Source organism: Dama dama, chromosome 19, assembly GCF_033118175.1.
Source record: "Dama dama isolate Ldn47 chromosome 19, ASM3311817v1, whole genome shotgun sequence".
Classification (NCBI taxonomy): domain Eukaryota; kingdom Metazoa; phylum Chordata; class Mammalia; order Artiodactyla; family Cervidae; genus Dama; species Dama dama.
This window is the reverse complement of record NC_083699.1, coordinates 87,267,673-87,287,481: the sequence shown is the minus strand read 5'-3', so window position 1 is coordinate 87,287,481 and position 19,809 is coordinate 87,267,673. Positions and strand designations below refer to the sequence as shown.

The window sequence follows — 19,809 nt, the reverse complement described above, 5'->3', positions numbered from 1 at the left end:
AAGATCTAGCAAAAATCAAATGATCTACCTTTTATCTACTAAAAAATAAAGTCATGTCAAATCTACTTTATAAATGCCTCTACCTACTTCTTATGGGTCCTGTCGCCATTAACTTAAATTATGGTTCCTTCATAACTGATTTAGAGTAATTTGTTTTATTCCAGATCTAAAGTATCCACGAAATTACATTTTACCCTATGGATTTTACCTTTTTTATTATGCAACTTAAAACATTTTTAATATTTAATATCAGAAATCAATGCTAATATTTTGAAAATGATAACTTTTAATGTAAGTAGACAATGCTGATAAGTCTGCTATTGAGGTAATACTCATTGTCATATGTATATTCAAATGATATGATTTTTTAAAATATAATATTGGTTGTATCTTGTGGAATCAAAAGTAACAACTTGCTTTACTGTGGTTTCCTCTCCAACACTATAAAATTCTATTAATATTATCTTAAGTTTCTTTCCAAGGCAAAAATGTATACATATTGTATATTCTTTCTTTTGAATTTGCATAAAAGGAATCTTGTGAGACCCATTCTGTCTCTGCTTTATAAATTTAATACATCTGGGACCTTTCCCCCTAATAACAGAAAACATTTAATTTTTTTTATCACTTGTACCATTCTGTCATGCTGAATGGGTATACTTTAACTTTTTAAACCACGTCTTAATGATTATTTTTAGGTTATTTCCAATTTTTTATTTATAATAAAGAAAGCTACAGTGAACATTCTTGTACTTCTATCATCTTATTTGTACAATTACTTCCATCAATTCAGTTGAGTCACTCAGTCATGTCTGACTCTTGGCTACCCTGTGGTCTGCAGCACGCCAGGCTTCCCTGTCCATCACCAAGTCCCAGAGCTTGCTCAAACTCATGTCCATCAAGTTGGTGATGCCATCCAACCATCTCATCCTCTGTCATCCCCTTCTCCTCCTGCCTTCTATCTTTCCCAGCATCAGGGTCTTTTCCAGTGAGTCAGTTCTTCACATCAGGTGGCCAAAGTATTGGAGTTTCAGCTTCAATGTCAGTCCTTCCAATGAATATTCAGGACTGATTTCCTTTAGGATGAACTTGTTGGATCTCCTTGCAGTCCAAGGGACTCTCAAGAGTCTTCTCCAACACTACAGTTCAAGAGCATCAATTCTTTGACGCTTAGCTTGCTTTAAAGTCCAACTCTCACATCCATACGTGACTATGGGAAAAAACCATACATGACTATGGAAAAGTTATTTCCATAGGTGTGTGGAAAATAACCACTCAAATAAGAACATAATATTTAATCACAGCTTGCCAAAATAAAGAAACTTTGTGTTTGGCAGTAACTCAGAGTCAGGCAGGGGAGTGATTAAGTTTCATTCTGGAGAAAGTGGTTGACTTTCTTGTTTAGTTGATTAGTTGTTGGCAGGGGGAAGCTGGAGGTGGGCCCAGAAGAAGCTGGGCATCTTCCGTGATTGGTTTTGGGAGCATATTTGACTTTCACTTGTTTGTCCTAAGTCTCTCAGGAGACTTCCAATTGTCCTAAGTCTCTCAGGAATTCCAATTCCTATTGGAATTCCAAGGTCAAAATGTGTGTTTTTATGTGTGTAATTTTTAATAAATTATTAAATATGCTTATTTCTCTTCTATCCCTTCCAGCTCAAGGTTTTATCAAAGTGTTTGCCAGTCTGATAGGTAGAAATTAATGTGCATATAAAAATGTGTACATGTTCAATTTATTTTAAATTTCTAGAATTATTAGAATAAGTATAAGCTTATGAAAAAGCTGTTGTATAGATGTCTTCGTGGTAGAAGTGACTCATAAGTACAGCAAAGAATAATTTTATATTTGTGAGATTTTTGACTAATTGATATACTGTAACCATTGTTGGAAAATCACAATAAACTAAACGTTTATAAAATTTAAGTTTACTGAGTTTTCAGTAATAGCTTGACTTTTAGGCTTATTTGTAACATTTTCAGATTCTTAGCCTTTGTTAGATATTTTAAATGTATTTTGATTTGTAAAGAAAACATGTGGCTCTTTCACGTATAGTTTTAAAATGGTAGTGTGAGTTTCAGTGATTATCTTTTTTTAATTGGTAACCAACTATATTTCTTTAAGCGGTTTCAAGTTTGTATTCTTTTGATATCTAATTGTATGTTCATCTTCTATACCTGAAATTCATTATTTTATATTGAGTATTCTTTTTTGTCTTTCATAATATTTTCCTACCGAGTTTTTTTTTTTAAATTTCATAAGAATCAATAATCCAAATTAACTTTCCTTAAGTATATTTTGTATTCTCTTTATTATTAGGTACTCAAAGTGACACCTTTAAAATTTTTGTTTAGGTCTGCATGAATTTGATGCCTTGAAGGATCCTGAAGTGAATGAATTCCGAATAAAAATGCGCAGATTCAGTGAGGAAAAGATTCAGTCGCTTGTGGGATTATCTTGGATGGACTGGCTAAAGCATACCTATCCACCTGAGCTTGAACCATCCATCCCTGAAAATTTAGAAGATAAACTTTATGGAGGAAAGCTCATTGTGGCTGTTCATTTTGAAAATTGTCAGGTAGTATTATATTAAGAGATACTTTATAATAAACTTGTGAATTTTCCCAGAATGCAATACCAATCTTAGAGGAGGCTGTTGCTCACCTAGTAAACACTGACAAAGATCATTTTAGATTTAAGATGGAAATATATTTTAGGATTAGGTATGACAATCTAAGGTGACATATCGTTTGCACACATATGGTTTTTTGATGCATTTTTGTGTATATCAGGGTCCAAAAACTGCAGTGTTTTTGAATGGTTTTTATATTTTTAAGGTTATATAAAACTCAAACAATTTTGAAGGGATGTTAAAAAGGAAGGAAAGAAAAGGAAGAATATGCAATAGAGACTCATTTGTTGTCAGTAAAGTCTAGTTCTTTAGAGAAAAAGTTTGCCAACTCTGGTTATAAGTAATGTAGATATAATTTAATTTAGATATAATTTATTTTCTCCTGTTTTTCTCTTGTTTATAAAATGAAAGATTTGATCAAAAGAGCTCTTTTTCTATTTTCTTACTTTTGCATTCTATGAATATGTAATCTAAGTGCTGATATGGAATTGGGCATTATAACAGGGAGTATATTCAGTTAATCTGTATCTGAATGTTCATAGAATTTTACAAGCTAAATTCTGCTTCTCCTTTTGTTTCAGGTATACTCATTTTTTCATGTAAGCTCTGGCCTTAGAATTAGGGGATGAGAACAGGGATATTTTGTTTTGTCCTTCAGTTACTGTGATAAAAATGACAAAACCTTTATCAGTAACCATTCTATATTGAGGGCTTTCCAGGTGACTCTGCTATAAAGAATCATGCATTGTTGAAAGAGCTGAAGTAGGAAATTCACTGTTAAAAGGTGATTAGAATCCCGCTTGAAAATACTGACTGTGGGCAATTTGTGAAATCTTGGTCAGTCTGAATTTCATCACATATGAGTCAAATCTCTACTAGATATATAAATTTTAATGTGATCGTTATTATGTATGTGTGTATTAGTCACTCAGTGGTGTCTGACTGCGATGCCATGCACTAACTGCAGCCTTCCAGGCTCCTCTGTCTGTGGAATTCTCCAGGGAAGATTACTGGAGTGGGTAGCCATTCCAGCCATTCCATTTTCCAGAGATCTTTCTGACCCAGGGATCGAATCTCCTACAATGCAGGCAGATTCTTTACTGTCTGAGATACCAGGGAAGCCCCGTGATAATCATTGTAACAGGTTATATGTGAAAAGAAGTGTTCTGAAGTCAGAAGAAAATACTGACATTGTGAAAACTTATTGGATTCCAAGCAGTCGTAGAACTTAATGGTGAAAGGAGTTTAGAGGTCATCTTCGCAGGCTCTTTATATAATATAATAATTCTTTCACCATTTTTTATAGCCTGTGTCTCTGACCCGATATATCCATTAGCTATGGGAAGTGTTCTGCTTACTAAATATTGATAGCACATTGGGAGCAAGAACCCATTTAAATATTGTATTTAAAAAACTAAAAAAAATTCAATCTAGCTTTCTGTGATTTCTGGTATTCTGGTTATACTTTCTTATTTGAATAAGTATCCATTCAGTCTCCCTTTATTCTACATGCCATGTATTCAGCTAAATGAAATATATCTATCGTATCTCCTTAGTCTCTGTTTCTTCTGGCTACATATTTCCCAGAGATTAAACCAAAAAGTTTTGGATCACATAGAATAATAAATTTTTGAAGTTATTAAATCATTTTGGCAGGTCACATAGAGTTGATTGCTTTTTATTTAGGCTGTTATTCCTTGAAAAATACCCTATACCATGATTTATTACCAACTATTTCATAATTGAATAAACATTCATGTTACCATCAAAAAACAGGAATGGCAGAATTTCAGAGTAAAGTACGTTTGGTAACCATCATACATTATTCCCTCCCTGCCCAGTTCTGTAAAGTCCTTATTTGGCCATTTCAGCATCACTGCTGATTACCAGCATTGGGAACCAGCATGTGGGGATACTATAGTAAACATGAGATGAATTGTAACAAAATATTCATTTAGGTTAAAAAATGATTTTCCAAATTGGTAGGAGTGGAAAAAATGTACTGAAACATTAAATGTATAGGATGTATATGTGTAAGCGTTGTGTCTCATGGATATAATGTAGTATAAATAATACTACTAATAAGTACAAATGTAAAGAGTGATATTTTCACTGTAAATATAAAATTGCTTTCTTTTTTCTACCCTTCTTTTTAGGATGTGTTTAGTTTTCAGGTATCTCCTAATATGAATCCTATCAAAATAAATGAATTGGCAATCCAAAAACGTCTGACTATTCATGGGAAAGAAGATGAGGTTAGCCCTTACGACTATGTGTTGCAAGTCAGTGGGAGAGTAGAATATGTGTTTGGTGATCACCCACTAATTCAGTTCCAGGTATGTGTTTTAACTGTCAGTTTACCATTTATGTGCTCGCTTTGGCAGCACATATACTAAAATTGGAACGATACAGAGATTAGCATGGCCCCTGCGCAAGGATGACACGCAAATTTGTGAAGCGTTCCATATTTTTGAAACTGGAGCCCATTATACAGACTGAAGTAAGCCAGAAAGATAAAGACCAATACAGTATACTAATACATATATATGGAATTTAAAAAGATGGTAATGATAACCCTATATGCAAGACAGAAAAAGAGACACAGATGTACAGAACAGACTTTTAGACTCTGTGGGAGAAAGCAGTACGTTCAGAGAGAACAGCATTGCAACAATATTATCAAGGGTGAAACAGATCACCAGCCCAGGTTGGATGCAGGAGACAAGTGCTCAGGGCTGGTGCACTGGGAAGACCCAGAGGGATGGGATGGGGAGGGAGGCGGGAGGGGGGATCAGGATGGGGAACACATGTAAATCCATGGCTGATTCATGTCAATGTATGGCAAAAACCACTACAATATTGTAAAATGATTAGCCTCCAACTAATAATAATAATAAAAGGAAAACAAAATAAAGTTCAGATGATTAAAAAAAATATATCAATACAAAAAAAACCCTGTCAGTTTACCATTTATGAATTCTTTGAGTAGATGTTTTATGCAGAGCATTCAGGTGCCTCAGATTATTTTCAGAGTATAGTGGAGTTTAAGATACATGTAGTGAGACATCCCTCCCCCAACCATAAGGTTCGCTATTTAAAGAGGAGAATCCTGATTTTGCCTTCAAGGAACGTGAAGATATTTTTGTTGAAATTACATTTGCAGACTGAAAATAGTTGTTACATAAAGAATAATAGACTGTGACAGTTAGAGGTAAATAGTAATTGAATTTTTTTTTCTTAGTAATTGAATTTTAGAAAAGTATTTGATTACTCTTATTTGTGATTTTTGGTGTTTGTATGAAGCAAGAGGGATAATGGCCTGCCAATTATTAAGTGATGTCTGTTTTGAGAAGGAGCTCTGATTTATTAGCCAGGTAACAGGGCATTTTATATCTCTCTTCTCTTTTTATCAGATATTTAGTGTAGCCTTTAGTTCTTGGTTTTTTAGGTAGAAAATCTTACAGCAGTTATAACCTTCGTGCACAGCTTTTGCATCTGTGGCATTCTGACAGTTTGAACTCTAACCCTGAGAGGGAGAAGATGAAAAGTGCTTGGTGGTAACATAAAAGTGTTGACTTCTTCTCTTCATGTTCTGCCATCTTTTAAGTAGCCTTCTGCTTCTTCAATACTTTTTAAAAAAAACCTTAGCAAGGGGAAAGTATCTTGTTTTGCCCAAACTGGAATTTGTTATTACAAAGAAAATTAAAGGCATGTGTGCTTTTTTTTTTTTTTTTTTTTGTGCAAGGTCGTGTGAGAAAGAAAATATACAATATAGGCTAAGGATTTTGAAAGAAATGGAATGATACATCTTTCATAGTGAAAAGTTTTTGAATGAATATATTTATCATAGTATCGTGTTAACTCCCACTTGTAGGCCATTCTTTTTAATATCAGAAATGTATTTTCAGTGGTTCTGAATTGAATGCAGTATACTGTATACTTTATCCTGTATAAAGTGAATTATACTTTATATCTGTATAGGAAATTTATTCTGGTGAGGAATGCACTGTATTTTTATTCATTTTGTTAGAATCATTGGTATTGTAAGCATCCACCCTTTTTCTTATATGCCTCTGGAGAGTTATTTTGGTTTCATGGAAATGAAACAGAGCATCACACTTGGATAGCCAGTAGGTTTTTGATGGAGAGACAGTAATGGTTGTCTTGAGGCCTGTGCTAATAAGGTACCATGTCCACCTCAGGGATCCATGGAAAGCTGGCCACCTCAGGACTTAAAAAAAATGGCTACTTGTGTACTGCATATTCAGCTTTTTTGACTTACTGGCCAGAGCTTGCACTGTAGCATCACAGTCTATGATGATCAAGTTCTGCCCCTGGAAAAGTGTGCCAGTTGGTCATCCTGTCAAGTGTGGAGTGCAGAAAAGAGAAAGAAAACAAAACAACATATATACTGTGTCACATATTTCTCTAAGGTTTAGCAAACAAAAAAAAAATCAGTCAGGTGGATTTAAATCCAGGTCTTAGAGATGCTAGATGTGTAACTTAGCCTTTCGTTTTAAGTTCTTTAATCTATTAAAGGGGGGAAATCTGTCCTCTAGAGTTAAGAAGATTAGCTCTGACATAGAAGAAGTATCTAGTTTAGTTCTTAGATATTTAAGTGTTCACTTTATGTTGTTATTTTAATTTCTCGTATTTTTGACATTGAGTTTAATACAGACTTTCAACATTATTCTTATGTTGTTCAGCTTAATTTTATTTTTCTCTTGATTTAAGTTTTGTTTGAAAATCCTTGCCTTCCTCTCCCTTGCCACTGTAGTATATCCGGAACTGTGTAATGAACAGAACATTACCCCATTTTATACTTGTGGAATGTTGCAAGATCAAGAAGCTGTATGAACAGGAAATGATTGCCATAGAGGCTGCCATAAATCGAAATTCATCTAACCTTCCTCTTCCTTTACCACCAAAGAAAACTCGAATTATTTCTGTAAGTTTCACATATGAACTTTTGGTGACCTTAAAAACCATGTGATTTTTTTGTTGTTGCTGTTGTTAGGTTTTATGCTTAAGCCTCCTACACATAGTCTTTGCTCAGTTCTCCTATGGAAACTAATTCATGTTTTGCTAAAGATCCATCAACATTTATTAATAGTAATTTTTTAAGCTACTATTATTTTTCCTTACTCAAGCTACATATGATTCTAAATAGGTCATTTATGTTTTTGATTATCTTTAGGTGCTAAAGAAAAAAATGCCCTCAAGTTGAGTATATTTCGAGATTAGAGCTAAACATGAGACTTCAGAGAGCAAGCTGAGGCATTCTAGTAGAAAAGTTAGGTGTGCTGAGATAGTTGATTTTCTGGTATATCTCATTTGTATTAGCTTATAATAGTAATTGGTGTAATTTGTCTGTTTTCCTCTTCTTGAACTTTTAGACTTTAAATGTAACAAAGACATTTCTTCTAGAATATAATATTTTTATAAAGCAGACCTTAAGTTTGTGTTCATTGGAATACTTAACAGTTTTTAAATAGTTCTTCCGTCTTAAGAAAAACCATTCCTTGGTAATTAAAATAGTACCTGTATATTAATTTATACAGTCAATTTTTTATTTATCCAAAGCTTTTAATACCATTTGTTTATGGTGTTTAGTGAATTTTGTAGCAGTATTGTTTTGCCTTGAGAAGTAAGTGCTAGTGGTTGTGATGCTTAATTTAATATATGTGGTTTTCAGTTGTTAGTTCAGAGTTGTATTTTTATTATTTTGCCAGTGCACATGTGAGCTGATAGGCAGTTTCATTGTTAGCCTCAAATTTTCATTTATTCATTAAGTATTAAGAAATGAGTAATTAAATGAATTCGTAATTAAAATTAAACATTAATACCCTGTATTTTTTCATTTTTTAACAGCATGTTTGGGAAAATAACAACCCTTTCCAAATTGTCTTGGTTAAGGGAAATAAACTTAACACAGAAGAAACTGTAAAAGTGAGTACTTGTTTAGATTTTAATTTGTCTTCTGCCCTGTTATTTAAATAATTCACTAATATGCTCAGTTAATGACACATTGGAGACTACATTTTATCCATTTTGGTCAGTTACAGGATATAGAATATGGCAATTTATTATAGAACAATTATAAATTTTTGTTCTAAAATATTCTTTGCATAGTTGGAAATATACTGGATAGATTGACATTTCCCCAGTGTATGTTATGGAAAAGAAATTGGTTTAGATCAAGAATTCAGCAAGTGAAAGTTAAGCCAAAACTGTAGGTCACATGTTTCTGTGCAGGCTTATTCTTCTTTCTCAGCTTTGGTCAGAGCTTCACTCAGCCTCTTTTAGGCGCCACCCCTACCCCGGCCTCCCCACCGCCCCCCACCCCCCCCCCCCCCCCCGCCCTTATTTTTTTTTTTCCTTTTAAACTTGCTGAACAGACAGAAAATGTAATACCATTCCTGAAATAAAATAGATGACTACATTGTAGACCACAACTTGTTAACACATGGGGATTTATTGCACCACCCTTACAATTAAGTCAAGACTTAACAAGGCATTTTGCTTCAAAGTGTAAAGCATGCATTTTCCTCTATTTTGCTTGGCAGGAAATGAAGTGAATAGTTTTGTGATCCAAGAAAGAGATTCGGTTAGTTTGAGACGTTTGCTGGCATGACTATGTATTCAGGAGTACCTTGCCAAAGATTACCAATGGCTTGTTTTTCTAAGTGGACATTAAAGATTCTTTGGGTAGCTGTCATTAAAATAAGGGTGTTTTCTCTTATATTATTAGCTAGATTTTAATTTTTAATGAATACGCTTAAGACCAACTAACCTTGTTTTCTATTTTAATGGTAATTTAATTTTTCCCTTGAATTTAAATTTTCCTTCTTAAACTTTTCCAGTTATAAAAGTATAACATGATTATTGCAGCAGTTAAAAAAAGTCCAAATACGATTTAAGAAAGAAGTTGCTGATCTCTCCTCATCTCTTTACTATCACATGGGATTCAAGGTCATTAAGCCTTGAGTGACCTCCATGTTTATACAAATATATGTAAACTTATGCTTGTGTTTATTTTATTGATCGGTTGATTTGTTAAAGGAAAGGGATGATGTTATATATATTAAGCTATAATTTGATTTCTTCATTTTATATGTTGGATGGTTCTCTGGATTATTAAATATTCAGCAGAGTTCCTTGGATATTACTTTTCTAAGGTTAGAAGTCATACATAGGCAAATATACCCTTATATATACCCAATATACCTATACATATGGAGTGTTTTTTTAAACATATATGTATCATATTGCTCAGTGATTTTGTATGAATCCATGTATAATTTGCATTCTAAAAATGGGAATTACTACTTATTCTTCCCATTTGATTATTGTTATTGTTAGGTTATTGTTATTCATTAGCTATTTAATTCTTTTCTAGTTATTGTTTCTCTAAAGCCTTTCATCCTTACTCAGTTTCTTCCTAAAGAAGACGAAAGAAGCATTTACTATATTTCTTTATTTTTGTTGAGCATTATGCTTTATTTTTGTCTTTGACAGATTACTTGTGAGTAATGTTTTATTTCTATAGGTTTTACCAACTTCCATCAGCTATTCCAAGCTGGATTGATTTTATTGTTTGTGGTCATATATTTTTAGGACTAGTGTGCTTAATATAGTATTTCAAGTACCCTCTCCCTCCCCACTCCATCTACTTCTCTGGGTCTCCCTCCTCTACCCTTTTTCTCTTTTTAGAGAGAGATTACATAGTTGAATTGAAGTAAATTAATGCAGTTATGACATCACTTTCTTGTAGGTACATCTCATTTTTTTTAAATTGCTGTTCAGATTAGGAGTTCCAGTATAATGTTGAAGAGAAATCTGGAGGGGGAAAAAAAAAAGATTAGGGGTAGATGGGGATTAGGGAACTTCTTTCTTTCCAAACTTTTCTTTTCTTGATGTACTGACTAGGACCTTCAGGGTGATACTAAATAAAAATGATGGGAGCAAACATATCAGTCAGGATTCTTGCAAGAAAAATAATGATAGGGTGTTTGTGTGTGTGTATGTGTGTATATATATATATATATGCATACACACAGACATTTATTTATTTTTAAGTTTTGACTGTGCTTGATCTTTGTTGCTGCAAGGGCTTTCTCTAGTTGCTTCGAGCAGAGGCTGTTCTCTAGTTCTGGTTTGCAGGCTTCTTTTGTTGCAGTGCACAGATTCTAGGGCCTGTGGGCTTCTGTAATAGTGGCACATGTGGAATCTTCCTGGGCCAGGGATGGACCCATGTCCCCTGCATTTGCAGGCAGATTCTTAACCACTGAACCACCAAGAAAGTCCACCACACATAGATTTATTTAAGGAGTCAGCTCATTTAATCATGGAGTTAAGATCCACAATCTGTGAAGTTTGTTTGCAAACTGAAAACCAGAAGACCCGATAGTTTAGTTCCAGTCTGAGTCTGTTCGTATTTTGTCGCTCAGTCATGTCTGATTCTACAGCCCACCAGGCTCTTCTGTCCATGGGATTTCCCAAGCCACAGTACTGGAGCATGTTGCCATTTCCTACTCTAGCGGATCTTCCAGGCCCAGGGACTGAACGGGCATTTCTTGTATCCCCTCATTGGCAGGTTGGTTCTTTACCACTAGTGCCACCTGGAATGCCTGAGAAACAGGAGGCACCTATGGTGTAGTTCCTGTGGAAGTTCTATATGCTCAAGACCCAGTAAAAGCTGATGTTAGTCAGGCAAGAATTCTCTCTTACTCTCTCAGGAGGGCCAATCTTTCTGTTCTATTCATTCCTTCCACTGAGTGGATAAGAGCCACCTACTCTAAGGACAAAAGAACTGTAAAAAAAGATCTTCACGGCTCAGATAATCACGCTGGTGTGATCACTCACCTAGAGCTAGATATCCTGGAACGTGAAGTCACGTGGGCCTTAGAAAGCATCACTACGAACAAAGCTAGTGGATGTGATGGAATTCCAGTTGAGCTATTTCAAATCCTGAAAGACGATGCTGTGAAAGTGCTGCACTCAGTATGCCAGCAAATTTGGAAAACTCAGCTGTGGTCACAGGACTGGAACAGGTCACTTTTCATTCCAATACCAAAGAAAGGCAATGCCAAGAATGCTCAAACTACCGCACAATTGCACTCATCTCACACGCTAGTAAAGTAATGCTCAAAATTCTCCAGGCCAGGCTTCAGCATCACATGAACCGTGAACTTCCAGATATTCAAGCTGGTTTTCGAAAAGGCAGAGGAACCAGAGATCAAATTGAAATTGCCAACATCCGCTGAATCATCGAAAAAGCAAGAGAGTTCCAGAAAAACATCTATCTCTGCTTTATTGACTATGCCAAAGCCTTTGTGTGGATTGCAATAAACTGTGGAAAATTCTGAAAGAGATGGGCATACCAGACCACCTGACCTGGCTCTTGAGAAACCTGTATGCAGGTCAGGAAGCAACAGTTAGAACTGGACATGGAACAACAGACTGGTTCCAAATAGGAAAAGGAGTACGTCAAGGCTATATATTGTCACCCTACTTATTTAACTTATATGCAGAATATGTCATGAGAAACGCTGGGCTGAAAGAAGCACAAGCTGGAATCAAGATTGCCGGGAGAAATATCAGTAACCTCAGGTATGCAGATGACACCAACCTTATGGCAGAAAGTGAAGAGGAACTAAAAAGCCTCTTGATGAAAGTGAAAGGGGAGAGTGAAAAAGTTGGCTTAAAGCTCAACATTCAGAAAACTAAGAGCATGGCATCTGGTCATGCCATGTGATCATGCCATCACTTCATGGGAAATAGATGGGGAGACAGTGGAAACAGTGTCAGACTTTACTTTTTTGGGCTCCAGAATCACTGCAGATGGTGATTGCAGCCATGAAATAAAAAGACGCTTACTCCTTGGAAGGAAAGTTATGACCAATCTAGATAGCATATTAAAAAGCAGAGACATTACTTTGCCAACAAAGATCCGTGTAGTCAAGGCTATGGTTTTTCCAGTGGTCATTTATGGATGTGAGAGTTGGACTGTGAAGAAAGCTGAGTGCCAAAGAATTGATGCTTTTGAACTGTGGTGTTGGAGAAGACTCTTGAGAGTCCCTTGGACTGCAAGGAGATCCAACTAGTCCATCCTGAAGGAGACCAGTCCTGGGTGTTCATTGGAAGGACTGATGCTGAAGCTGAAACTCCAATACTTTGGCTATCTGATGTGAAGAGTTGACTCATTGGAAAAAACCCTGATGCTGGGAGGGATGGGGGCAGGAGGAGAACGGGATGACAGAGGACGAGATGGCTGGATGGCGTCACTGACTCGATGGACATGAATTTGAGTAAACTCCGGGAGTTGGTGATGGACAGGGAGGCCTGGCATGCTGCGATTCATGGGGTCGCAAAGAGTCCGACACGACTGAGCGACTGAGCTGAATTGAACTCTAAGGAAGGTAATCTGCTTTAGTCAGTCTACCATTTAAATGTTAATCTTATGAAAAAGAAAACACTGTCACAGAAATAACCAGAATATCTGGACACCCCAAGATCCAGTCAATGGATAAATGAAATTAATAACATCACAGTACATGTTTCTGTTTTGTTCTTTTTACCAAAAACCATTTTACCAAAAACCATTTAGTCTTTCAACTTTAAGTTTAATATTACCTGTAGGTTTTTCACACATGCCCTTTATTCAAGAAATTCTCTTCTTGTTTTACTTAGCTGAGAGTTTTTATCCTGAAAGGGATAGAATAAGTTTCACTTTGTTCAGTGCCTTTTCTGTATTTATTTAGATGATTTTGTAGCTTTTATATTTTAGTCTATTAATTGGATTTCCTTTTCTTTTTTTTTTAAATTAATTACTCTTTTTGATTGTGCTCAGTCTTCCTTGCTGCATGGGCTTTTTTTGTAAGTGAGGGCTTCCAATTGCAGTCTGCTGGCTTCTCATTGCCTTGACTTCTCTTGTTGCAGAGCACTGGCTCCAAGGCACGCAGGCTTCTGTAGTGGCAGCATGTGAGCTCAGTAGGTGTGGTTCTCCAGCTCTAAGAGTACAGGCTGAATGGTTGTGGCACAAGGGCTTTGTTGCTTCCTTGCAAGTGGGATCTTCTCAGATCACGGATCAAACCTGCGTTTCCTACCTTGGCAGGCAGATTCTTTACCACTAAGCCACCAGGGAAGCCCCAATTTGATTGATTTTCAAAAGTTTTATGCACTACATGTTGAAGATGTAGTAGCCTTTTATATGTTGCTGATATTGACTTATTAATATTTTGGTATGCATTTTTATGTCTGTGCTCATGGGGAATATTGGTCTGTACTTTCCATGTAATATCTTCTCTGATTTTAAAGTTGGGTTAATGTTGACCTTATAAATTGGGTTGAGAAGCCTTTCCCTCCTCAGTTTTCTGAACAAGTTTAAGTAGGATTGGTATTGTTTCTTCCGTATTTGGTAGAATTTACTCCAAGCACCTGAACATAGAGTTTTTTTAGTGGGAATGTTTTTAATTAGAAATTTAGTTTCTTTACTGGATAGATAGATAGTCATAATTTCTGTTTCTTTTGTGTCAGCTTTGATTATTTTTGTCTTTTGAAGAATTTAAGTTGATAAATTTATTGGCATTAACTTCATTATAGCACCTTAAATTAGTTTTTTGTTGCTGTGTAACAAATTAACACAAACCTAGCAGCTTAAAACACCACATATTTGTTAGTTCATATTTCTGTTGTTCAGAGGTCTGGGCATGGTGTGGCTGGGTTTTCTGTTTATGATCTTACAGGGTTGAAATCCAGATGTTAATTGGGCTACATTACTTACTGAAGCTCTTGGGAAGAATCTGCTTCCAAGATGATTCAAGTTATTGGCCAAACTCAGTTCCTTGCAGTTATAGGAGTGAGGTTCTCATTTCTTTGATGGCTTTTGGCTGGGAATTGCTCTCAGAATCTTCCAGGTTCTTGTTCTTGGCTCTATTTTCAATACTTGAAACAGAGTATTTCTCAAACGTTAAATCCTTTTCTGGCTTTGAATATCCTGCCAGAAGAATCTGGTCCCTTTAAGGGCTCACCAATGGGTCAGGCCCATGAAGGATAATCTCCCTCCCTTTTTGTTTTGTTTGGGCATGCTATGTGGCATGTGAAGCCTTAATTCCCCAACCAGGGATTGAACCTGCACTCCCTGCAGTGGAAGCACAGAACCTTAACTATAGGATTGCCAGAGAAGTCCCTCCCTTTCTTAAAGTCACCTGTGTCTTATAGTAAAACCTAATCATGGGAGTGAAATCCATTGTAATCACAGTCCCAGAGAACTTATGATTCTATGGAGTCTATGATGAAATCCTAGGTGTTCAGTGAAGATTCATTACTCTGCCTGGCTGGCACTTGAATGTCTTTCATTGTGAAAGCGCTTAGAATTCTGTAGTGTAGAGCTTACGGGCCGATCTTTTACCAGACTTGTGGTATTTCCCTTTTCATATGTCCATCTTGATATTCAGCAGAATCCTGAAATCAGTGATGCTCAAAATCTAGAAGGTGTTACTTGTGTAGACAGAGAGCTCAGATTGCCCTCTAATTATACCACCATTTGGAAGGGTTTCTTCTGAGTCTTAAAAAAGAGAGTGGGAATCTCCCCATTTTTGGCCTCTCTTCTTTGTTTTCTATTCTCATTTGCCACAGTCTCCCTAGAAGTCCTGAGGCAGCAGTAGCAGAGCGCTAGTGGTAACAGAACAGCAGTGGTTGCTAAAAATGCAGAGTTGAACCTCCCTCTTTGATTAGAGGAGTTGTCCTCCTAAGGGAAATGGTGAATATCATGATCCCTGCTCACCTGCACCTCCCCCAACCCCAACCCCCCACTCTGCTGCCTTCTCTGTTCAGAATTGTTGTAGGAAATGTGGGTGAATGAAGCCTCAGTTTTCTCGCTGGGTGACAATAAAAGGGGGGCCTTAGGCAGCCACAAAATATACTTGGATGATTTCAGACTGGGATGAGCTCAGAAAACTTCTAGGTTTAAAACTTCTAGGTTTAAAACTTCTAGGTTTATTCCTGAGCTGTACATATATGGATCAGAGTCACAACTGCCTCTATACTTTGAGAACTGTGGCATAAACCATCACCAGTGTCTCAGACTAGTCACTGTATTATGGTGCACACACAGGACAGTTCCAGATAGCCCTACAAAGAATTTGAAAACTGAACTGGTATTGGAACCACAACTCAGAGAAGGTTTGTTGAAACTTGCATCTTGAAACTAACTATTGTCTCCTAAAACAAATCATTAGCAGTCTCTATAGAATATAAATAAAACCCAGAGACTTATAATAATCAAAATGTATAGGATAGGACTTCCTGGGTGGTCCAATGGAGAAGAATCTGCCTGCCAATGCAGGGACATGGGTTCAGTCCCTGGTCTGGGAAAATTCCACAGGCAGCTAAGCCGGTGCACCACAACTCCTGAGCCCAGCCCCCTAGAGCCTGTGCTCCACAATGAGAGAGGCCCCCACAAGGAGAAGCTCCTGCGCCACAACTAGAAAAAGTCCCTGAGCAGCAACGAAGACCCAGTGCTGCCAAAATAAATAAATTTAAAAAATTTGCAGGGTACAATTCAGAATTGGCTTAAAAAGAACCAGGAAAATCTCAAGCCCTATGGACTATGAGAATCAACAGACAGCAGTGCTGAGATAACATGAATGTTGGAAGTATTCACAAAGATGTTAAAGAAATTATTATAAAAATGCTCCAGCAACTAAGGGCAAAACAAACACAATGGAAAATAATTGGAAAAAATGAGAAAGTCTTAGCCACAATACACAAGTTGTACTTCAGTACCTGCAGGGGTTTGCTTCCAGGACTCTTGGAAGAAGTTCAAATTACTATATAAAATGGCATAGTAGTTTTATAAAACCTATGCACAGCCTATACTTTAAACCATCCTTTAATTACTTATAATACCTAATACAATGTAAATACTGTGTAAATTGTTACTGGAGTACAGCAAATTCAAATGTGCTTATTATAACTTTTTGGAATTTTTTTCCAAAATACTTTTTCTATTTGATTGGTTTTATCTGAGGATGTAGTACCTGTGGTTATGGAGGGAGATTATATAAGGAGGAACTAAGTGGAAAAACAATAATGAATTAAAAAACTCTGAATGGACTGAATAATGGAAAGTGTGAAAAGAAAGAATGAAGTTGAAGATTAATCAGTAAAATTTTCCATTTTGAACAACAATTTGAGAGACAAATGGAGGAGAAAAAAACTCTACAGAGCCTCAGATATCTGAGTAACAATACCAGAAGGTCTAACACTTGTGTAATCTGAGTCTCCAAAAGGAATGAGAAAGAGTGTGGCTGAGAAAAACTAAAGTAATTATTACTGGGAACTTTCCAAAAGTTGGCAAAAGACATAAATATAACAGATTTAAGAAACCCAATGAACCCTAAGCATGATAAACTCAGACAATTCCAAACCCAGATACTTTCTATTTCAAAAATCATAATTTGATTCTTATTAGTCAAAAGTCTTAACACCTCATAAGCCTAATTATGTGGCTGTCATCACTCCTAACATGTTAAAATAGATATAACCTCAGGAAAGAAAAAACTATCTTAATCTTTTTATCTTCTTATTTCAGTAGCTGTAACACTAGATAAATATTTGTGCAATGAATTAATACATTTTAATGTAACTGCCTCTGACATCTGTAAATCCTTAGTTAAATATATGACAGGGCTCCTCACACTAAGCCAGAGCAACCATTCCTTTTTATTCAGTGGTTCTCCAGTGGCTAAGTGGTAAAGAATCCTCTGCAATGCAAGAGATGAGGGTTTGATCCTTGAGTCGGGATGATCCCTTGGAGAAGGAAGTGGCAACCCACTCTAGAATTCTTGCCTGGAAAATTCCGTGGACAGAGGAGCCTGGCAGGCTATAAGTCCATGGGGTCACAAAAAGTTGGCACGACTAAAGTGAATGAACATAACCCATACTTCTTGAAGGTTTCTCAGCTGCCTTAGTGGTAAAAAATCCACCTGGCAATGCAAGAGACACAGGAGATGTGGGTTCGACTCCTGGGTCAGAAAGATGCACTGGAGAAGGAAATGGCAACCCATTCCAGTATTCTTGCCTAGAAAATTCCATGGACACAGGAATCTGGTAGGCAGTAGTCCATGGGGTCGCAAAGAGTCAGACACAACTGCGCATGCATGCACACACTCGTATTTCATGAAACAATGGGAATTTCAACCTGTTCAGACTACTGATCATTTTTTAGTTGTCTTATATAAAAAGGGAAAATATAGTGGGACGAAAAGGAAATTAGCTGTTGATGTTGGGAAAAAGTTTCACATCTTGCCCAACACAGTATTCTTAATTGGTGAGTTCAGGAATGTAGGCTATGTGTAGGCTTGGCACATCCTGGCTGCAGCACAGTAGAAAGTCATTTCCATGACAAAGCCTGCCTTCTCCTGATCTCCAGATATTCTGCAATTTGTGTCTGGAAGTTTACTGAGTTGGGCAATAAAATGTGTGATTGTAATTGAACAAGATGGTGCTTTAAAATTCTCAACTTTTCAGAGCCTGATGGTGATTCAGACAAAGCATCAGGAAATGGGGTGATTTTGTCAAAATTTCACATGATATAAATTTAGAGAATGATTTTTCTTACTGCTTTTTCTGAAAACAAAAGCCTTTTTAATATCTTCTACAGGAGATTCTAAGTTGAGAAAGCACAAAGCTTTTCATTTCATTTTAAATGAAGATACTTTTTTCTTCTCTTGTTTATTTTTAACCATGTATGAACTTCAGTTATATTAGTGGATTACTAGGAGATTTCTCAGTCAGACTTAGTTCTAATGACTTCGTCTTAAATGATCACAGTTTGATTATTAGATAATGATTGGTATTTCAGCAGTTTTCTTCAGAATGTGCTGGGTCTCTTTTTGTTTATTGTTACCGCACCCAAGTTAGAGTCATTCTTTATAGCTATTCTTTTACACACAACAGCCTTGGCTGTTGCTGTTTACAGCTAGTGTAACTGAATGAACTTTTCTAGTTCATTCTACTTGAGTTCTTTTTTGAGTTTTATATTCAACTAACCCAGGCATTCCTCTCCTGTATTCTTTCCGAATGCCATGGACAGAGGAGCCCATGGGGCTATAGTCCACAGGGTTGCAAAGAACTGGACAAGACTGAGAGACTAACACTTTCACTTTTCCCGTATATCTGCATTTTGCCAATAGTTGGTTGATTGAGTGAAAACTAACATTTTTTGTTTTTGTTTTTAAAGTATTAACTAACATTTCAATTGAGTACTTTTTATACAGTGGGCTAATTTATATTTCTCAAAAATTGTCAAAAACCAAGAGATGCAAATGTTTTTAAGCTCAGCAGTTTATATTTAGTATCTTGTCTTTATCACAAAAACATGGAAGAATATTTATTTTTAAACTTGTGATTTTTCTGAATAAACTATATATTCTGTATATAAAAGGTGATAGGTTCATAAGCCTTTAATGTCACTGAGAGTAAGAACTGAATATCAGTTTTATTCTGAAATTCCTATCTTCCATTCTATCATACAAAAGATGCAAAATATGGTTTATTTATATTTTGTTTTATTTATAATTTCCCTAATCTCATTTCACAAATGGTTTGAGGTAAGCATGCCTCCCCCCTACCCCACACACACACATACACTCACACACAGTCTCATATATATGCAAAGAATATATAAAATATGACTTCTTAAAAAATAATTGACATGTTTAATAGTTTAAAAAGCCAGGAGCAAGATTTGCAGTAGGTATTTATATAGTAAGATCCTATGTAACTACTTGGTGTGTACTACAGGATTTGCTCTTTGCTTGCAATATAGACAGCGTCCAAAGTAAAGCAAACATGCTCAGTTATAATACCCAGAATCTCTTAAGATAAAAACAGTCTAGTTAGTCGTGTGGTTGTAGTTCATCCTTTTATTGGAAATGGAGAGATGTTTAGCAGTTTCTTATGAAGGAGACACAGTGAGTGATGGTGCACCAAACCCCCTGCCACCATCATTGTAGTAGGTAAAATAATGTTTCATATATATGTTCTTTATGATGTCTTTCATTGGATAGACTTAGAGTGTTGACGATGCAATTCAGAAAAAGTCATTCTGTATAATTCAGTCTGTACTATACTTGGCCATGTGAGTATTTAATTGAATAGTAATATTTGAACTTTG

The 19,809-nt window shown here is 36.1% G+C and overlaps 1 protein-coding gene and 1 non-coding gene across 3 annotated transcripts in view; both read left to right on the top strand.

The window, feature by feature from the left end:
• The window catches only part of LOC133073765 (phosphatidylinositol 4,5-bisphosphate 3-kinase catalytic subunit beta isoform), a 184,079-nt gene that overhangs the window by 94,691 nt on the left and 69,579 nt on the right, over nucleotides 1–19,809 (top strand). For both annotated transcript variants that reach the window (XM_061167699.1, XM_061167700.1), the window contains 4 exons: nucleotides 2,350–2,573; nucleotides 4,784–4,963; nucleotides 7,405–7,575; nucleotides 8,499–8,576. In XM_061167699.1, coding sequence (XP_061023682.1) covers nucleotides 2,350–2,573; nucleotides 4,784–4,963; nucleotides 7,405–7,575; nucleotides 8,499–8,576 — 653 coding nt within the window. The remainder of the gene's footprint in view (nucleotides 1–2,349; nucleotides 2,574–4,783; nucleotides 4,964–7,404; nucleotides 7,576–8,498; nucleotides 8,577–19,809) is intronic.
• Nucleotides 4,996–5,099, top strand: LOC133074261 (U6 spliceosomal RNA). Its single transcript, XR_009697114.1, has one exon. It is a non-coding gene; the product is annotated as a U6 spliceosomal RNA (small nuclear RNA).